Source organism: Nipponia nippon, unplaced genomic scaffold (genome assembly GCF_047370975.1).
Source record: "Nipponia nippon isolate SJK-2023a ecotype South Korea unplaced genomic scaffold, ASM4737097v1 scaffold_36, whole genome shotgun sequence".
Lineage (NCBI taxonomy): Eukaryota > Metazoa > Chordata > Aves > Pelecaniformes > Threskiornithidae > Nipponia > Nipponia nippon.
In genome coordinates, this window is record NW_028262354.1 from 3,226,981 (window position 1) to 3,247,851 (window position 20,871).

General features: G+C 43.6%; 1 protein-coding gene across 16 annotated transcripts in view; it reads right to left on the minus strand.

The window, feature by feature from the left end:
- ASH1L (ASH1 like histone lysine methyltransferase) overlaps nucleotides 1-20,871 on the minus strand; it is a 65,224-nt gene that overhangs the window by 16,973 nt on the left and 27,380 nt on the right. For all 16 annotated transcript variants that reach the window (XM_087772601.1, XM_087772586.1, XM_087772584.1 and 13 more), the window contains 9 exons: nucleotides 19,026-19,127; nucleotides 15,049-15,790; nucleotides 13,724-13,903; nucleotides 6,651-6,745; nucleotides 3,885-3,958; nucleotides 2,292-2,337; nucleotides 1,957-2,065; nucleotides 1,375-1,581; nucleotides 204-350 (listed from right to left, as the gene is read on the minus strand). In XM_087772601.1, coding sequence (XP_087628727.1) covers nucleotides 204-350; nucleotides 1,375-1,581; nucleotides 1,957-2,065; nucleotides 2,292-2,337; nucleotides 3,885-3,958; nucleotides 6,651-6,745; nucleotides 13,724-13,903; nucleotides 15,049-15,790; nucleotides 19,026-19,127 — 1,702 coding nt within the window. The remainder of the gene's footprint in view (nucleotides 1-203; nucleotides 351-1,374; nucleotides 1,582-1,956; nucleotides 2,066-2,291; nucleotides 2,338-3,884; nucleotides 3,959-6,650; nucleotides 6,746-13,723; nucleotides 13,904-15,048; nucleotides 15,791-19,025; nucleotides 19,128-20,871) is intronic.

Consider the following 20,871-nt stretch of genomic DNA (forward strand, 5'->3'; position numbering starts at 1 on the left):
GATCCTGTCTCCAAAACGTCCAAAGCTTGAAAACTTTACATTACTTCTCTCGTGCAATGCAAGCATGATAGTAAATATTATTTACACTGTTCAGCTTGATTCCCCTCCCTATTTTTAGATCAGATTCTCTTAGACGATCTGGGTATCTATATCTTAGTCACTGCTATACCAGTCTTCCAGTAAACAGAATATATTTTTCTTACCATTTCTGCATCTCACAGTTAGGATTACAGCTGTGGTTGATAAAACGAGCCTCATTGCCCATACGATAACTATCTATCACCATTCCACTGTCTAAATTCAGGCAGTAATGATCACTGTGATTATGGTACTGTTCAATCATCCGGTTCCTAGGAAGCAACACAGGAAAGTTATTTGTGATTCTGTTTGTTGCTGCAAAGCAAACAGGGAGTAACATAGTAATAGCGCATTCAAGAATTCTGAGAGAGGGTTTTGAAGAAAAAGCAATTATAATCTTTTGTATTTTATAGAACCGTACACCTAGAGACGGAGGAAAACCATTATTATACCTATTTTTATAAGTCAAGGCCATTGACAGAGCTTGGATTAGAATTTAGAAATTTGCTCTTCTGGAATGCTCCCTTTTGGGTTCTGCAGATTATTTGTATACATTTCATGTTGATAACCTGTGTATGGAAGAGAAAATGCAAGTATACATTCTTCGGTGTGTATATGTATGCATGTGTACAACAATCAGCCTCTCCCTTTCATTATCTGGGACTGGACACGATTTCTGCAATTACATCCATGGATTACAGCTACTTCTTTTTAGCAAGAGAGCAACAGTCACAAGAGAGTCAGTTGTGTTAGCAGTTATCTCTGTATGAGAAGATTGCATTTGTCTTCCGACGGAGCTTTAAGAGTAGCAAGCATGTCCCTCCAATCTCAATTATCCTACGATGCTATGTAGTTAACAAGACCACAATTTCTTTCTTTCATTGGTTACTAATGCTCCCAACGTGTCCTTTTTTCTTCATACCTATCTGCAAAAGCTCGTTTCCCTTCCTGCCCCATTCTGCCCCTCAGTTCCACCGTGCACAGTTCAAATCGTGCACAGCGCTCGTCATGATACCAGATTCCCATTCACCCCTGGCATTTGGCACGTACAGAGCAGGTGTGGCAGGTGATGCATTCCAAACACTGACCGTTCCTCTCTGCTTGATTGAGAAAAACTTGGTTGATCAAAAAAGCTGAATTCTAAGCCTTCCTTCTGGCAGCTGATGACCAGAAAAGCATTCTTTTTTTCCCCTTACTCTCCCCTTCGTTTCTGTCTAAGGATTTCCCAGCAATGATAATAGATGCTAAAGCATTTATTGAGCCTTCCACGCTAAAGCAGCAAATAAATATTTCTACCTGAATTCTTGCTCACTAACAACTTCTCCCAGATATTCAATGATAAACTGTCCTGCTTTCAGGGGTTCTTTGGTACGAATACCCCATCCTTTCTCCTCAGCCCGGAACCTTTCCAGGCACTGCACCCATTCATGCCTCTGTATCCGCTGATTACAACACTGTTCACCGCAAGGGCAGGTGTTTGGTGAACACTCCGCAAAGATCATCCTAAAACAAAAAACCAGAGAAGTTAAAGGAAGGTGAATAGCATACTTTTAGATATATCATACTGGGGGGGGGGGGGGGGGGGGATTCCTCTGTTGAACATTAAACAACTAAAATGCTTCTTGCTTTCAAGGTATAATTCACACAAAGATTGACAGCCTGGCTCTCACTGTTATTCAAAGAGCAAAACGGAGTTTTTAATGGGTTCTTCCTCTGAGAAAGAGGTGGAGAAGCACACGTGCAGCAGAAAGTTACTCTGTATGCTCTGTAACCATACTTTTATTACTGGGGTTGCATCCAGCACGACGCTTAAGATATTATTAGATAATGTGAAATAGTACGTTTATTGAAATTATCTTATCATAGTCACTTCCTAACCTGTTAAGACAGTCCTCCACACAGCCCTTTCCGTTGTCATCATCTGGTTTCTTACAATTGCAGGTTGTGGCCTCATAGCCAGAGAGAGGCTTGACATCCACATACACATCTGGAGAAAAAAAAAAACAACAAAACAAAAAACCAAACCCAAACAGGGAAAAGAATTCTTTCCAGGTGAAAAAAATAGAACAATTTATCTACAATATTTTCATTCCAATCACATAAAGCAAAAAAAGAAGGTGGAATTGTCTTTGGTAGGGTGAAGAGCATGACAGAAAGAAGCATCATGTGAAAATTCCACAGTTAACACATTTTAGTAATAAGATTGTACTTACTAGAACGGATTTTTTTATAAAGTGGGACATCTGGCTTTTTATACAACTAGAAGGAAGAGAAAGAAAATTTTAATACATTGCACTAAGTGCATCTGTTATTCAAAAGAATCAGGAAAATTATGTTCTGTACATAAGTAAGAGTTTTGTAATGGTTACTAGAAAATACATCTGCATTCTCTTCTTTAGGCTCAGACTACATTAGCAAATAGGTCAAAAAAAGTACCCGAATAAGTAGAACTTAGGCTTAATGAGCAGTTTTTCTAACATATTGTTTATTCTTCCCATACTATCTGAACAGAGCAATATGGATAACTGATATCACGAGGACAGACTACTCTGAACAATGCTGTTCGTTTCGATAGTGAAAAGAAGAATAATCATTCACATCTACTTTGGAGAAAGCATCTTTGGTGGAATTACCATGTGCTGACACTTAAAAAAGTGAAAAAGAAAAATTAATGTGCTTATCAAAACTGTGACTACAGGTAGGAGCCAAGAGAAATGCCGATTCATCTTCTAATTAGAGAAACTTCCTCTGCAGATGGAGATGACCAGAGGGAAAAGGGATGCTTAGATCACATTTCATAACTTCATATATATTGCATCCTTTCAAACAAGCTTTAAGGAATAATTTCAAATTATTACATATTTCACACACGTTTACTGCGTTCAGTAACATATATGGCAGATAGGCACTGTACAAACTATACAACCGCTGTGCAAACAAACCTACTCTGTAAGGGTTTTCAATATTCTAGGTAGATACGGAAAATGTCAAGGGAATAGATCACACACATTTATTATTTATGTAATGTTGAATAGATAAGATAGGCAAACGTAAGTAATCTTCACTACATGGCAAGAAACTGTCCTCGGCTGAAACGTCAACAGCGATCGTTACTTTAAGGTTAGATTTTGGTGGTATTACAAAGAGTAGTTGGAGCTACAACCACCTGGGAATTTCTCTTGCTCATTTACACGCTGAAGTTACATGTCTGAGAGCGCCTTCTTGCAGCAGAGCTGGGGACAGATTTACCCTCCAGCCTTAAATCCCGTGTTAAATCACTTGGTGGAAACTTCTCAGGGAAAAAAAATATTCCTATTTTTAGGTTTGCACATATTTAAAGCTCTTTAAAAAGAATGCGACTGTTAAACAGTTTCTCTTCTTTCCTCAGTATGAAAATGTCAGCTTGCAAGTGAAAAATAAATTCCACTCTGCTGGGATTGATCCAAGAAAAATAAGGCCTGAAATTTCTCAGCGCTGTTGGCAGTACATCTGAATTCTCCTGAGGCATGTCTAAAACAAGATCATTGCAGAAAGCAGGCACACTACCAAAATAAAAGTCTGCAGCAAAATTAATGACTTTTTTCAGCAGAAACCCATAGGATTGCTATTTTGCAAGAGATGGAATAATGGAAATTATTCACATTAAATACATATGCAAATCCTTTTTTTCCTCATACAGTGGCAGCAACAAGAATATTCATCAATATACAGGATCCATGAACACAGCTTTCATGTAAGAATCCTGCTATTTTCTTTCTAAGGCTTCTGATCATAATCTTGGCAACCAGTAACTTTTTATCTTGTACCTGATTGTGTTTCCACTGCCAGAGGATGTCGTAAGGCAGCTGGAAGTCAATTCTCTTTTGTCTGAGATACTTTCCTGAAACAAAAAGGTTTGTAAGTCACACACGCTCATATTCACATATCCCCAAGAGGAAAAAGGGCTGCTCCTAGGCCCGCCGCCAAATTCTGACAGGGCCTCTTGACGGCTGAAAGTCGAAAAGGCAGAAAAGCAGAATCCTCCCAGAACATTTTGTTTGTTCGTGGCAAGGCCAGGGAAGAGCCCTCCGCGATGCTCTCTTCTGCATTCTACTCTGTTGTCGTAGTCAGGTTTAAACCCTTATCGAGGGGGAGGAAAGCTGCTGCCTAAGGTACGAGATGGTGGCAGAGGGGAGCTGCCTTCTGCTCGGGTGACGGAACCCTACGGGCGCTATTGAACTCCAACAGCCACAGTTAAACGTTTCGAAGCCGTGCCAGGAACCCTGCAGGTGTTCAGTCGGGAGGGGTCACCGAGCGCGAGCTGCCGAAGGGACGACAGCAAATAACCGACAAAACGGGACACAGCTCTGTGCCTTACAGCAAACACCAGCAGCTTCGGGGCAGGAATCTCAGAGTTGACTTTCTCCTGAGCTTTTCTGCATAGGCATAAATACAACGATTTCGCACAGAGAACAAATACGCATTAGAAAAAAATCTGCATGCACAATTCACGCAAGATGGTAAACCACAATACCGTACTCAAAGAAACTGAATGAGTTTTGAAACTAGTATCCAAGCCTGTTCCTACGACCTTTACCAGAAGAGACTAAAGAATGAATTCGAACTTGGCAAACACATTGCTACATGTTTCGGAAAAACTTCAAGATGATCTGTATTTTCAGCAATAACTGAAACTCATTTTAGACAGGAGTTACTCCTTTCATTGTAGATTTTGTCTCTATGCTAAAATTTACTGTCAGCCCTAAGCTCTTCCCAAAGAAGGGAACTGACCCATTACATACTTCGGTAACTAAGACCTGCGGTCTGACACAAGCGCCAAGTTAGTTCTAGCCAGGATTAAAACGTCCTCTTATCATTTTGTTGGAATACTGTGTCACACAATGGCAGCGAGAAGAGTGACTAAGGATGAGGTGTCACTCCCGCATCTGATTTTCCCAGCTTTTCTAAATGGTAACAAGCGCCTTTACGTTCCTCCCGCAACAGTCTGTGGTTTCACGTAACTTCACACGCATACCCTCACCACTGGAAAACCGAAATTGTAATGTTTTCCTTACAATTTACTCCTCAATTACTTTTCATTTTCAATGCTTTATTCATCCACAGCAGGTTCCAGGAAAGAGATAAATCTGCTGGGAATTTGCTTTCACTTCTATGACCTCAGCAGGCGAAACAAAAGGCTCTTTCAGGTGCCCTGGCACCGTGCCTGGGGCGCACGGAAGGTCCCTCCAGCCCTCGTCAAGTGGGCACCAGTGCAGTCATCTGGCCTAAGCCTCGTAATTCTGCTCTGCAGTTAAACCACTGTCCCGCTACCCGACACAGAGCAATCGAAGCAGCTTTATCGCCAGTGCAGGAGCTCGTTTGTGTCTGCTAACACAAACAAACGTGGGGTCGGGGCCTCGTGAACAGAAAAGAGAACAGGATTGTGGCACTGCAGCCTGAACCTGAGCATCCCGACAGATGGTTTGGTCATGCAACGGAGTTATATGACCCAATTCAAAAAGGAATTGAGAAAGGTCACGTTTTTGAGAATTTAAATTAACACCTTCGGTTCTGAAACCTGGTTTGCAGTTTCTGATTCACACAGATCTGTCAAACTCGTCACCTGCTATTACCTCTCTGTGAAAGTCAAAGTTGTGTATGGAGCAAAGAAGTTCGGTTAAAGAAGACAAACGAATTAAACATTTGCATTTGATGGGACAAATATCCCTACGGAACGAACAATGTGGAATTTCCCGAACTCTCTTTGCATGACAGTACCTGAAGTACTATCACAGCACTTTAAAAGTTGAAACAATTACCTGAAAAATAAATCAGTCTTGGTCTGTTCTGGGAAATGATATGAGCTGCAAAAACATTAGTCTGGGAGCTCACGGCCATCCCCTCCAGGCTGTCCAGTCCACGGGACTGGACTGGTGAAGAGCATCCTGGAACTCCACGAGCTCTAAATGCTCATGCTAGCCTTAGGTCATGGCTTCTTTCTGCAGAAGGCAAAGAGAAGCCCTAAACCTGATTTCTGTTCTACCTGAGACCTGAAAACAGGGGTGAAATAAAAACTTAGATAATAGCCAAGTTTTTCATTCTTCCTCACTTTTCTCCGTGCTTAAAGACAGGCATCATTAAGTGCATGGGGACAGGGGGGAATTTATTATTGCATGCTTCGTTTTTGAGATTTAACAAACGGTCAGAATTGTCTCTGGTTATTCTACTGGAATATTCGTTTGAAAAGGGAGACTATTGTACTGCATTTAAGCAGAAGTATTAATGGCAGTTAAAGCAGGTTTTCAACTAGACTGGTATTTTCTTATGGTAAACAAAAAATGAGAAGAAAGTTCACGTAGCAAAAAAAGAGCCTCTCTTGAGTAAACCTTTTGCACTGAAGAACACAGACAGATGAAGACGACCTTCGGCAAAGTTCATATGCTGAAAGACATGAGTAACCTGGCAAGGTGACAAAATAAAAAAAGGAAAAAGGGAGAGAGGCAGAGAGATTGTGAAGTCCAAACGCACTACCTCCACGTCACCTAAGGGTGATACGTGTTTCCCAACAGCTAAAACACACACGAAGTACCCACCAACGTGAATAGGGGCTGGAAACAATCCATGCTCATGCTCTCCAGGAGTGTACTCGAGCTTTTCTTTCTTTAATTGTATGAGGCGGCTCTTCGGACTGCGGACAACAGCAACAGAAAAAAAAAATCAGAACGAGGAACACCTGTCATTTGCAAAAAACACATTTTGTTTTAATTAAGGCACGAACGCCTGCAACATCACGCAAGAGAATACTAACAGAAATGGCCAAAACAATTGATTTCCAGGTCGCTTGCCAAATACACTTACCACATCCATTTCAAAGCTCGTGATTTGATTTTTCTCCGTAACTACTATTGAGGCTACGCCTAATGGGACACCATCAACTTTAAATTCCTAGTATGTGGTATATAAGTAATAACTAAGATCACAAAAATAAAAGATCAACAACTCATATCCGATGTTGCTTGCTTAGCTATTTGACGTTGCGCACGTACAGTGCCTGCTCTCCTGATTTGCTAAGAGCAAACGTTCACGTGCTGCTCCTTTGGAAGGCTGTTCATCAAGAAAGGCAGGAGAAGAACGGAAAGCAGAGTTAAAAAGCAACGAGATACCCCCTTTACAGAAGGAAAAAATAGGAATATGAAATAAGAATGGGTGTATGGGTCAGGCAGGTGTCAAACCACCTAACACAGTAACCTGTCCTTGATAAACATTTCCTTTTGGCTACTGGCAAAGCATGGGAAGAAAAAAACTGATGTGGTTATATTTAGTACTGCAGCCCTGCAACATCCAGAGGAGACGTCTAAATGTTAAATACACCAAAGATTAAAATTATATTGAAGCCTATTAAAGTTTGTACTGAAGTTTTTTTAAGGGGCTTATTAATAACCGGACACACACCTGAAAGCTGACTCAATAAAAAAAAGTGATATTGTTTAACCAGTGAATGGAAAATGCACGTTAAAAACGAATTTTGAGATACAGATATCAACAACCGAAAATAATTACTGAAGAACAGAAACAGAACTGATGGATTGCAGTAACTTGTGGTTCACATACTCTTCTAACACTTCCTGGATTTCTGGTACTTCACAAGTATAACAAGTTACTAAATTTTAGTGAAATAAAAGCTAAGGCATAGTGCTGAAACGAGGGCTCTGTTGAGCTAAATGCTGGACATACTCTTCGTTAAACAACTCTCCTTTGAATAGAGCCACAAGGCAGGGCTCTAGTTCTTACGATACTTAACGCACACAGGTGGCCACAGAGCCATCCCAACCAAAAAGCAGCAACATTCTCTCAAACGATAAAGGTTATGCTTTTTAAATAATATGACCCTGTTTACTGATGGCAGGAATGAATTTCTTTTGCTTTGGCAAAGAGACAGCTCCTTTGCCCACCAGGCAAAAATGATATCCTAGAGGGGATTAAAAAACCAAAAAGCACAACCCCCCAAAACCCCCCCAAGCTCCAACTCACGTCTTCTGTCCTTTCGTGTTGTGCTGCACTGAATCGCTAAGACTTGCAAAGAAAGGCCATAAACTAACTACTTACAAGACCTGGAAAGCAAGTTCTGATCAAGAGGAAAAGGAAAGGTATTTTGAAAAGGCAAAGTGTGAACCTCCATTTCCAAGAGGCAAGCAAATCCTTAACCCAAAGGCAGTGAAAAAAGGAAAAACATTCAGTAGAAAGGTGACTCAAGCCAAACGTGCACCCTTTCACACCCACGTATTCAGCGTAAAGGAAGCCAACGGAAAAATAAATTACGGTAAATAAACTGCAAGGAGGAAACCAGCGCGGAAAGGAAACGCAGAAGGCAATTATCGAAAAACACAAAATATAACATGAATTTCTTCAGGCCCTGCAGACGCACCCGTCTCAGACCTCGTCACAAAGAAAACGGGAAAGCACCTACTCTGTTCTCCTTTCAAACACAGCGCTGAAGTATTGTTAGAGGCGTGTAAAAAATCGTTAGGGCAAAACAGTAAGCTGAACAGCGGCCATCCATGCTTTAGGGACTTCAGAGGGAAAGGCTGAGATGTCAAAATAAGGCATAATTATTCATGAAGAAGGGAATATACTAAAATAATCAAGTATAAACAACACACACAGTTTTATAAACATAAATACCGTGCAAAAAAAGCGCCTCATGAATTAAAAAAGGCCTCTCTACACGATCAAGAAAAGGTCTGTATTAACAGGCCCACATATTCCCACTAGGAAGATAACGAGCTATTTTAGGCAGGCAATAAAGGCTTTGGTTTCGTGTTTAGCTGCTATCTTTATGAGCAGACCTCTCCCTTTGCCGAGGCATGCCGATAGCCTCGCAGTGTCAGGGCCCGAGTGCCACCAACACGCCTTTACGACCCCGGGCAGCCTCAGGGGGGCTTCCCCCCACCTCCTCCGCCCACGGCCCCGCAGACCCGTTTACGCTCAGCCCTGGACGTTCGGTCCCTGCCTGGAATTGTGGGTGCCCCCACCTCCAGCTCAGCCATGGGAGCTGTGGATCTGGTGGCTGAGCCACGCGCTGGCTTCCTGGCTTGGCCCTGGACCTGCCTGGCAACCCTGGCCTGCGTCCGACCCCAGTTGCCATCACTAGACCTGACCCTGACCTGCACATCCACCTCCCCACTTAACCGTGGCCTGTGTCCGACCCCAGTTACCATCACTAGACCTGACCCTGACCTGCAGATCCACCTCCCCACTTAACCGTGGCCTGTGTCCGACCCCAGTTACCATCACTAGACCTGACCCTGACCTGCAGATCCACCTCCCCACTTAACCGTGGCCTGCCTCGTCACCACAGACTGCTCTGGCAATCCCGACTCTTGGCTGACGCTGGGGACCACTGACCGGTCCGTCCGACTCGCCTCACTCGGAGCTGCGGGACTGACAACAGGCTTCCTTTGCTACTGCTCGGATTGCCTTCTGTTCGTGTCATTTTTTAACGAAGCCGGAATACTTACTAGCTAGCTACACCTTGCTACAGATGGCGCAGGTCACAGGAATTCCCAGGGCTAAAACCGACTGTCCTTGCGGTCTCCTCGGATCAGCCGACTCTGCGCTGCTATCAAGGACAAATACCCGCTCGTTTTCATACCGTGCTCTTTAAGATGTTTCCCTCAATAAGCAGATAGAATGATTGTTGTGGCTGAAAACCAAAAGACCTCTCCAGAAAGCCAGGATCACTCCCTCCCCTTTTCAAGCAAGCCAGTTAGAACAGGGTGAGACCTCAGCAATAATCACAGAGAAACGATACCTTCTAGCGTTTCAGGTTAGCGTACTTTCAACAGTAACGCGGAGGAGTACATTTCTGATCGCTTGACAGACTGAAACATAAGCCTGGCTCCATAAGAAATGCTTCCCCTCTCTATAATCCGCTGGCTAAAGTTGTTTGGTTCAGTTTCTGTGGGGAGAAATTTAAAACACCCATTTTGTAAACAGTCCGCTTACCAACAACAGACTAACCCAGCCTCTCTTTGCGAGCTCCCAATAACAGAGTGACGGCGAAGTGATTTTTTTTTTGCTGAAGATGAGAACATTTTGTACCATTCTGCAAAGGCTGAATGTCAGGCTTAGTCTCAGAACATCAGTCTAAAGTCTCAGGCGAATTAAGAATGGAACAAAGACCAGACCCACAGCCTTCCTTCCCGTACCTTCGTTTCTCTCCATCCCTCTCCTTCCTTTCTTTCTGATGCTGTTCCATGTCTGCTGCCCCTCGCCAGCTTCTGGGGCCTTCTCCCTACACTCTTACCATGTTGGCTGGGCCTAGTTCTCTATGGAATGCACAAGTACATTTTTGAGGCGCGGAGCCCAATTTTCTCTCCGAGACCCTAGTCTGACAAACATTTTAAGTCAGTATAAGCTGGCTTTGATGCTCCCCGGCTTCTGCTGGCGTAACTGTTGGTATGACTGCAGGGTTAACGGCACCAGGAAGCCTAGAATTCACCTGAATCGCTATCCCAGCCTGGGTGGGACAGGATGGGACAAAGGAAGGGACAGGACAGGGAGAGGAACAAACCGCAAAGGTGAGGAGAAAGTAAAACTGATTCTTTTAGTGCCATCTTAGCTTATGCTAACTTAAAGCATTTGCTGAACTGCAATCTTAGACCGTCATTTTAATTCAGCTGGCTGATTTTTCAATAGGTTTGCTTCTAAAATGTTCAATTACCTACTCTGAGTCACCCTGCAGCGCCACAAACTCTACCATCAGCAAAACAGAGGCACTAGGAGCAACGTGCCTATCGCGTGGGAACACCGCGTCCCAGAAGAGCAACAGGCCTGCACCGAACGACGCCATCTGCGCGACCGCAGCCTTTCACCGGCTGTGGACACCCAGCGACGGGCGAGACGCAATTCAGTGCTGATCACAGCCAATTCTATAGATTACACTTTTGCAATGAGGACTTGTGTTTGTTATTACTGATACAAATCATATATTAAAATATTCTATTTCCCTAAACGATATACAACATTTTGATTAATTAATAATTTACTAATTATTAAATTTCTTCGGCGAACTAGATTTTGCGCTCCTCTAGGAAAGCCACTGCTGGGTAAATAGATAACGACTCCTGTACAAAATCTTCCTTTGTTCTCAAAGCTGCAGTCTTGTGCAACCAGACGCTGAACTTCTCTTCAGCAAAAGATCTGTGTAATTCTTCCAGCGGGAGCTGAGGATTCTGGAAAACTTGTGGAGGTTAACGTCAGATCAGCTAAAGCTGTCTATAATTAATTAATTACATTCGGAAATTGAGGTAGAACTGAGACTGACTCCAGAAACCATTCCTTTTATTCTTAGTGCACTTGCAAGGAATCAAAGGCTGAGCTTTCTTCACTGTGTTTTAATAAAGTTTCTAGATCAAGGTGGGCTGGAGCGAAATCCTGTTGAGGCAAGTTGCACAATTCAAGGGGCTGCAGAGAAATAACGCGGGCTTCTCTCTTTGAGCAGTAGACTAAAACTGGCAAGGACACGACAAACATTTTCTGTGCTGTTGTTCAGCAGTCGGATGTGACTGATCTGGAGAGAGGCTGTAAATTGCACCAGTAAACCTCAGGAAAACTTTCACTACTTCCTATGTTCTAACGACGCGTAGGAAGTATTTAAGAAAGATCCAACAGAGTAGGAAACTGGTTTTTAAGGCAGTGTCTGCAATCGAACACCGCAAACAGAAATACAGAAAAAGGGTGAGCACACCACCCGCTAACAGAGAATGCAGAGGCCGTTTTCACGGCGACGGTGATAACGCTTAACTGTACCATCACTAGAGGGTGCCGTGCGATTACAGAGCTGCATTTTTGTTCTCAGCAAAGACCATGTTTTCATACTGCTACAGCAGGAAGTTATATAGATAACAGGATAACAACACGAACTTCTGCTCTCCTCTTGCGCTGACTTATGTCTGACTGCGCAGCAGAACGGGAACAGCAAGTTACATCAGCAGAAAATTTAATTATAAAAAAGTTACTATTGTTCTGCTGACGTAGTTTGCTGAACCAATTTAGTAAAGAAGAGACCCAGGGCCAGCATGAAGGAATGGTGGGATCAGCCCTTCAAGCTGCACCTTGCCGTAAGACAAGACACCTAAATCAAGGCGGCCACAGTTGTGTCCTTGCCCAGTTAGGCGTTTCCATGCCTTGTTTCAGTGTCAGCGTTCAAACAACCATGCAGAGAGGCAGTTCAGATCGCGTAGGCAGCGTTTGCTTCCTTGGGAAGGTAAGGTTTCCTCAGTGTTCTTAAGCAGCTCATCACGAACATCGGTATCAGTGCAAGGGAAGAACTCTGCACGTGGAGCAAGAGGCAGAGGGGGAGGCCAAGTCAGACCTCTTTAAGCTTCCAGGGAGCTGCAACACAAACTGTGATGGGAGAGGGAGGGTCGTGAGTAGAGCTCAGCTTTGTCATGGCCTTCTCCAGGGTGGTGAACGCGATTCCATCATCATCCACAATGCCTACAACACCTTGACTTTCCCCTTCTGTATTCATACAATTTTTCAAATGACATGTTTGCTTACTGCCTATGAAATAAAGGTCCACCCTTGGCTGACTGGGTCTGGCAATGTAACTAACATTTTATAATAAAGAAAAAGAGAAGATTCTCTCAGGTCCCCTCCTAAGGCAACAGACCTAATTTTTACGATAGAATATTTGAACGTTGCATGACCGTGTATATCAGTGAGAGAACATCCAAATGCTGAAAACTTTAGCACATCTGCTTTCCAACTATTAGCAACGCAAGCAGTCTCGCTTTGGTCAGACCTATATCTTTGTTTCTTCCTTAGAGCCTTGATCCTTTCATCGATGCCTTCATTCTATTATGGAAAGAGAAGACACCAGGAGCAGCTGATACGCTATACTAGCGGTCTCCCAGCGGTCTCCGTAACATTTTTATGCGGTCTACAACATAATGAGAAGGTGCCCAGTTTTCTCTCTTTTTAATCTGCCAGATCATATTATAAGACAAGTGCAAATTCTTGACTTCAACACGTTTGTTCAAATGGCTGCAGAAAACTGCGTAACTACGAATGGAAGCAGAAGTGGGCTGGTTATCAGAAACAGGAGATGTCCGCTTTCCAATGGACACTAGGTTTTGAGCCAACCAGTGAAAAAAATAAAATAATGCTGCATTTTTGCCCTAAACATCTCATAGAAAGTGAAGGAGATGAACCTCACTTAACTGTGAAATGAACAGGGTGCGTATCTGAAATTCTTTCACGCAAGAGATGACCAATCGTCATCATTCAGTCAACAAACACAGAAAACTCAGGGCCCCTTTTATGTAGACACTGCCCTCAGTACCTGAACACCTCAAGCTCTCCCAGCACTTTTACTGCCGTGCTCGTTAAGACTGTCGAGCGAAGCTCTCTTGCCTTCTTCAAGGTCGATACTCAGAAACACTTTCAGACTGGTGGAGGCTGCTTTCTGACTGGGGTTACATTTTAGGTCTTCACTGGGTCAGGCTCTGATAATTATCATGCATGTAATTTTTCACAGGCTTGAATTAAGTTGATGGTTTTACTTCAGCTACTCATTAGTAGCAGCTCTTTATGGCTCTAGTTGAAAGGAGATAGTTTCCACTGGAATATCAGACAGCAGCTTTTCACTGGGATTACTTACTCTGTTGTTTTGTACACATCAGAGTAGAGCCCGGCCTTCTGGTACTTCTTCTTTGGAGGTCGAGGCGCTTTTTTCTCACGCTGGGCTAGAGAAGGCAAAGGCTGTTCAGTGTTCTCAGATTCATGCGGTTTCCCAAGGGCATCGTGCGGACTCGGAGGTTCAGCTACTGTCTCAGAAAAACTGGAAGGAAAAGTAAAGATTAAAGATTATCTTACCATATTTCTTACCATAAAGATTATCTCGCCACATAATGATATTCCTCTCCATAATCTGGTCAGCAGAAAAAAAAAAAGTCCATGTTTCTGAACTACGAGAGGTCTCAGCTATTTAAAAAAATGCAATTCCATGATCACGATCAAGCGGTGGTGAAGCACAATCATAAGAAATGTCCGATCTTTTTCTATTAATGTTATTATTAATTATTACAAAAAGAATGTTGTTTGTAGTGCTAACGTTTATCACTGGAGCCTCAGTTGAGTAATTCAGAAGGTGGCTTATGCTATCTGCTCTTGTACTGTAAAAATACTATGTGGCAAACCTTGTCTTAATCTTCAGGAGAGCCATACAACGCACCCTTCGAACATGCGGTCCCAGCAACATTCTGTGAATCTAAATGCCTATAGTACAGTATTCCTTTCTGAAACACAAACGGATGGTTATTTTTCAGAACTATTCTGAAAACACACGAAGGAAGACTTCTGGAGGAGTTTGATCTGTTTGCATTGCTGACTTTGGGGATAAGTATGTGAAGATTAGACCAGAGACAGATTTCTGGTGTGGCCCTTCACTAGCCCGTGACTGCACAGCCGCACACCTGAACTCCTCCTTGCTGCTTTGGTTTTACTCTTTATTTGCTGTATATCAACTGATCTCACCTGACATTCTGTGTTGCTTGTAAGTATTTGTTTGTAATGCATCTGAGTCACACTCTAAGATTCCCACGGTGCGCGGGGCTCTTACAGTTCCTTACTCCACGCGTGATGAAGGAACAATCTTTGCTACGATATCCCATCAGTAAACCTGTTACCAACTCATTAAAAGTATTCTTCACCAGGACAATCATAAAACTTGCTTCACTTGAGACATAAGCACAACACCAGCAGTTTTAGATTACCTGAGATTCCGTCCCATTTTGGGGTGTCTTCAGTAACGTAGGAAGACCCCGTGCATGCTTAAAACTGACACGTTGGCTCCCTCTAAACTGAGCTCTTTGATAGAAACCAATGTAACAAGCAGAGCTCATTAGAGCAGGACTCCTTCGTGGCCTGAAATGTTACAAAATCAACAACGACTATACCGAGGGTACAAAATTGTAAGGGAATTACCTCTTATTGCTCTCCTGTTCATCTTCTGGTAAAGACTTTTGTCGCTTCCTGGCCTGCTCCTCTGCAAGCCACCTCTTTCTCTTCCAGCCCTTTCGGTGATCTGTATTCAAGTTCACACTTTGCACTACAGCTTCAATCACATCTGTGATGGTATCAGGTCCGAGGTGTAAGGGACTGCTGCTTTCTTCTCTTTTATCTAACTCCTGACTGACCAGTCGAGCCGCCTGGAAAGCCTGCATTGAAACGACAGCCTGCATCGGGTATTTGCGGGGCCTACCTGGCCTGCGCTTCACAAAATTATTCCCTGTCCGTGACTGCCTTTGCAGCTTTTTGGCTTTCAGAATTTTATTGACGTGGTCAAGATTTTTTTTTGTTGCCAAGATCTTGTTATAATTGCACATTTTCCTAGCTTGTCGCTGCATGGCTTCAACCACACTTCTCTTGAGATGATGTGGGGAATAGGTGTTTGGTAGTCTGTCTGACAGAAGCGAGATACTATCGCTGCAGGAGCTGCTGGGAATTGCTGGAGCTATGAGGCTGTCCTGTTTCCCCAGACCTCTCTCCCTGTTGTGGTTTCGAGCAGGACTAGCTGAGGGTGGAACAGACACATTTGCAATGACTGCTTCTAAGGTTTTGTCCAAAGTAGCCTGGCCTTCGTGTTGTGCCATGCGCTGCAGCAAGCTATCCACCGAATCATCAACAGCCGTTGCCAGCCTCGCTCCCCGCGAAGGTACTCCGATCACTGCAAGACAAACACACGCACACACATACTGAAACAGACCTGAGATGCAATCAGATGAGGCTGGAATTAAAATACGATAGTCGGATAGGCTGGCAGCCTTGTATATCCTACAATTGCCCGGAACGTTCAACGACAAGACACCAATTTCTGTAACACGAGTTCTAATGGGAAAGGGACCTCACGACGCAAGTAAGTGGAAAGTCTACATTTCATATCATCAGTTTTAACATACAATTATTTTCCCTTTATTCACACGCAGTCCCCCACTTCTAATAGCAAAGAGCAATGAGAGCATTCATTCCCTACGTAGGTACAGTCCAGAACTCTTCTCAAGTTTCTTTCTATTCAACACTAAAAGTAAGAAACCCTCTGTGCGCAGAAAAATTAAACACTGATAAAAAAAATGAGCAGCACCTGAAACGTTTTTAAACTAATTTTTCGTAGTTTGGAAGTACTGAAACAACTTTTTCACTGCTCTTGCAGTTTCTTTATCAAAAAGAGCAACATAATGATGACAGAACTGATTGCAATAAAGAACAGGCTCGGAGAAAGGTAAATCATATCTGGACAAAAGAGAAAGGCTAATTTACACAGGAAGTAAAGTTAGACCTCACTTTTTAAACAAACTGTTATATGCTTTAGAGCTGCAGACTGGTATTTGAAAAAGAGAATTTCCAGGTCAACCATATAGATGATGCTGTATTAAAAAGGGATTTGTTCCAAACTAAGAGCTTCCCAAAGCTGCCCTGCTGGTTCTTAGTGATAACATTTAATCAGAAGAAACCCTGTTCTTTCTGGAATAAAATGGATGCTGTCTTCTCATAAATATATCACAATTGCACATTAGCATTTACAAAACGTTACTCTAACTGTGGCCAATTATTTAGATTGGATCTACTTGAACTAGCGGGTCCTAGGCTGTAGACTGAAGAGCACATGCTAGGGTAAAGGTAACTGTTAAAGGGAAGACAACAAAATGTTTTTATAAAAGGGTTTCTGCCATTTGACAGGAGGGAGATCATGCATTAGCTGACAAAGACATAGCACAAACAGTTTAAAATAAATATTTCCTAGTCCTAGTGCTCAGTAGTCCAAGCGTGGTACTCTGGAGAACTGTATTCCTCATTAAGATTCCAAAGTCATGCATTTGCAAGTGCAAATGAAAACGTGCTTCAGAGAGTGCACAATTTAAAGGAGGAAGAATCAGCATAACGAGTTCTCAAAATCCTCCTACGAACAACGTTCTCCCTACAGGGAACGGAGAAGCACACTTGCCAGGCCGCTGCTGTAAGCCTAACTGTAATCACCTGGAAAACCCAGCAACCCGAACAACTCTGAAAGAACTGGAAGGATTTACACTTTCAGCTTTCAATTTTAGATGAAATAATAGAGATAAATTGTTCTTTGTTTTTTTTATGGTCTTTAAATACACATCGGGATGGAGCTGAGGGTTCCTCGCAGAAACGCCATCTGTTTAGCACAGCGAGCTCTGTAAACAGCTGCCCCATCCAACGATAACCAAACTATACAACACAAGACATTTGGACACAAAGTCTAATGGATGTCCTTGAACCAGGGTTTCTGTTTGGAAACTGATCCAAAAGGATGGGAGAACCGAAGGCGACGATCCCCAAAACAGCTGCAGGCCTGGTCAGGCTCGCTTGCAGCCCTTCGTAACAAAGCAGCTCCCTGACAAACGCGCTGAAATCCCACATGCATTCCAGATCTATGGAAAATATAACAAAGACTGGTCTTTTCAGCTGCATCATCAGTTCAATGACTTTGAAGTTGATAAACTTGTGATTCATTTCATTCTTATGCTCTCCTGCACAAAATATGCCTGAATTTTTAACACCTTCCTATACACAGGCTGACACCGATTGCAGTTGCCCCTTTAAAATGAGTAAGTAAAAGAAAGTTAACAAGACAGAGAGGAAAAAGAGAGAACACTTCTTCACTGCAGATTACTTTCTTTAGCATATGCTGAATAAAGCATCTGTTGCAAATAGGTGTTTAAAGGGAGGAGGAAATAGCACTTTTGGCACATTCTTCCTATAGGGAAATCGTAACTAGTTCTGTAAGTACCGATCCGAAGGATGTTTACTACAGCTCTGCAATCAGCTTTGGTGCCCAAGAACGTTTGAATTCTGCTCACAGGAGTTCTTTCTACAACGGGGCTTCTTACAAAATTGGGCAACGTTACCAGATGTTTCTGTGTCCAATCATAGGTAAGCTCACCTCCCATCTTCCTCGGAGGGACTGCAAACAGGGTGTGTTTTTACTACGTGGCTGTCAACTCGCCGGGCGTATGCAGGAAATGAACGTTTTCGGATCTTCCCTCTGACAATTTGGTCAATGGATTTGACAGGTTTTCAGGTGTGAAAATGTGACAGCCAGCCACACGCATGCATTCACACACCGTGTGACTGCACAAGTCTGACCTCCTCACAAAGGCAAGCTCGAACCACACCAGAAGCATGGTGAAGTGAGCAAAGATGGACTTCCTCAAGCAGCAACCTGCACAGTACGTCACCCCGCGGCTGAGAAAGCCAGCGTATCAATATCCTGTGGCATACATTTGCTCATTTTGTGCATCTGAGACTTGGTCCTCATTTGACAGAACTGATGAGAACGCTACCAGAGCTCCCACGGCTTTCCCTACTTCCATCTGTCTCCCACTATCATTTTTGACCTGCCTAGGGTGATTCACAACTATATCATCAGTGACGACTGGGATGAGCTGCTTGTCATCCTCCATCACCTTAGCGGGATTCTCACGTGCTACGAAGAAAACACAACGGCGCACCCCCTCTCGATCCTAACAGGTATCTACCCAAGGGCAGAAAACTGTCTGCCTTCAGAACAGCACAGAAGTCAAGCTCTTCCCCATGCAGGAATGAATCTATTCATCTAATTCCCTGATTAACTGCAGCGTCACAGGTCTTGCTAGCATTAAAGCACTGAGCTTCACGAAGACTAATTTAACCTGGTGAGGAACCAAATTCCATTCTGCCCTAGCTATGCTGCTGCTTCTATGAGTGCCAGCTCAAGTTCCCTATTCTATAACCCCATTTGCAGCGCTCGCATCCTAAAACGTAAGTGGAAAAACTCAGTATCTCCATGACCGTATTGCTGCTGTTAAAGTTCCCATAGCTTTGCTGTCTCAGGTGTCTGTAGTAGCGTAAGTCTTAGTATAGCAGTGGTCCCGAAAACAAGGCCACCAGATACTACTTGCCTGTAGAAGATGTGCTCTCAGATGTTGATCTCTTTCTGGAAGGGCTGCAGTTTGTGCTCTCTGACTGCCTCTGGGAAGGTTTGTCCTGTGTTGGCAAAGTGCCTGAAAAGCAGATCGGGGAAGAGAAAAGCACAAAAAAAAAAAAAAAATCATTTCAGTCTGGCAGCACCAATACGACACACTGTAGATGCTAAATAGTCAAACTAAGATTACTCTTTCTTAGCTTTAGGAATGCTTGCTTGCTGTGATGCACGTAGGTGGAGGAGGACGGAAACGGACCATCAAGCAGGAGTTTCTCACAGACTAACGGCATAGGTAGGACAGTAAACAAGCCATGAGAAAAAGCCACTTAATATCATGAGAATATTAGCTTTTATGTAAAAAAAAGAAAACAACCCCCCATATTCCTACTTTCAAACGATTCCTTGATTTTCACAGAACAGCTGAGTTTGGACAGGACCTCTGCAGATAACCTAGACCAAGGACTCTGCTCAAACCAGGGGCAACTACGGCAGGCTGCTCAGGGCCACCACGTTCAGCTGGGTTTTCAACATCTCCAACGATGGAGACTCCACAGCCCACAGTTCCATCACCCCTACAGTAAGACACTTGTTTCTTCTGTACGAACAGAATTTCCTGTACTTCAGCGTGTGCCCGTTGCCTCCTGTCCTGTCACCGGGCACCACTGAGAACAGCGCGGCTCCTTCTTCTTTACTCCTTCCCATCAGGCACATCTACACGTCGGTAAGATCTCCCCGGCGCATTCTCTTCTCCAGGCTGAGCGATCCCAGCTCTCCCAGTCTCTCTCTGTAAGGCAGATGCTCCAATCCCTTAGTCGTTGTGGCTTTTCACTGGGCTCGCTGCAGTATGTCCATGTCCTTCTTGTACTGGGGAGCCCAGAACTGGACACAGCACTCCAGATGTGGTCTCAGCAGGGCTGAGCAGAGGGGAACAATCACCACCCTCGACCTGCTGGCGATGCTCTTCCTGATGCATCCCAAGACACTGAGAGTCTTCCCAGCCCATTCCGCCAGCCAGGGACGGTCCCTCGGAGCAGCAGGATCATCCTCTGTAGCCACCACTCCTCCCAGCTGCACCATCTGCGAGCTGGCTGAGGGCGCACTGTGTCCCACCAGCGAAGAGGGACCCCGTATGGATCCCTGGGGTACGCTGCGGGAGACCGGCCTCCAGCTGGGCTTCGTGCTGCTGAGCGCAGCCCGCCGCGCCTGCCAGGCCAGCTGGTTTTCAATCCACCTCGCTTTGTAAAAGCATTTCTCTCTCACTCCTCAGGCAGAACTGCTTCATGTAAGACACTATAACCTGCAGACAGCTGAAAAGCTAGGAAAAAAAAAAATTCTGAAATATTTCTTTAGATTTGTCTCTTGCTATGTTAACTTTTCCTTTTTAAGATCCTGTCACACACACACAAAAAATATTTCTGCTTCAGTCAGCCATGTCAAATACGTAAAAACCCCAGGGTCTAAACCAATGAGAGAGATGATTATCCACACACAAACGAGTATAATGCATTATTGGATTTTAGGCACCTGCAAAACATGTTTCACTATACGTTCTGAATGCACAGGGCTTGGTATTACAAAAAAAATCATTAGATATTGGCTTATCACTGCAAGATGTCATCAGGCAGCGGCAATCGCAATTACCATTACTTCAGTTAAAGCCAATTTTTAAAAAGCTCCAGAAATCTCACAACTATTGAAAGGTTAAGGGACAAAACTGGTCACGGCATCTGATAACGTGAGGAAAGACCTATTCCTGTTCTTACTTACACGTATTTTCTTACTGTAACTTGTTGTATTTCCCTAAAACTTGAACTTTTAGAGAA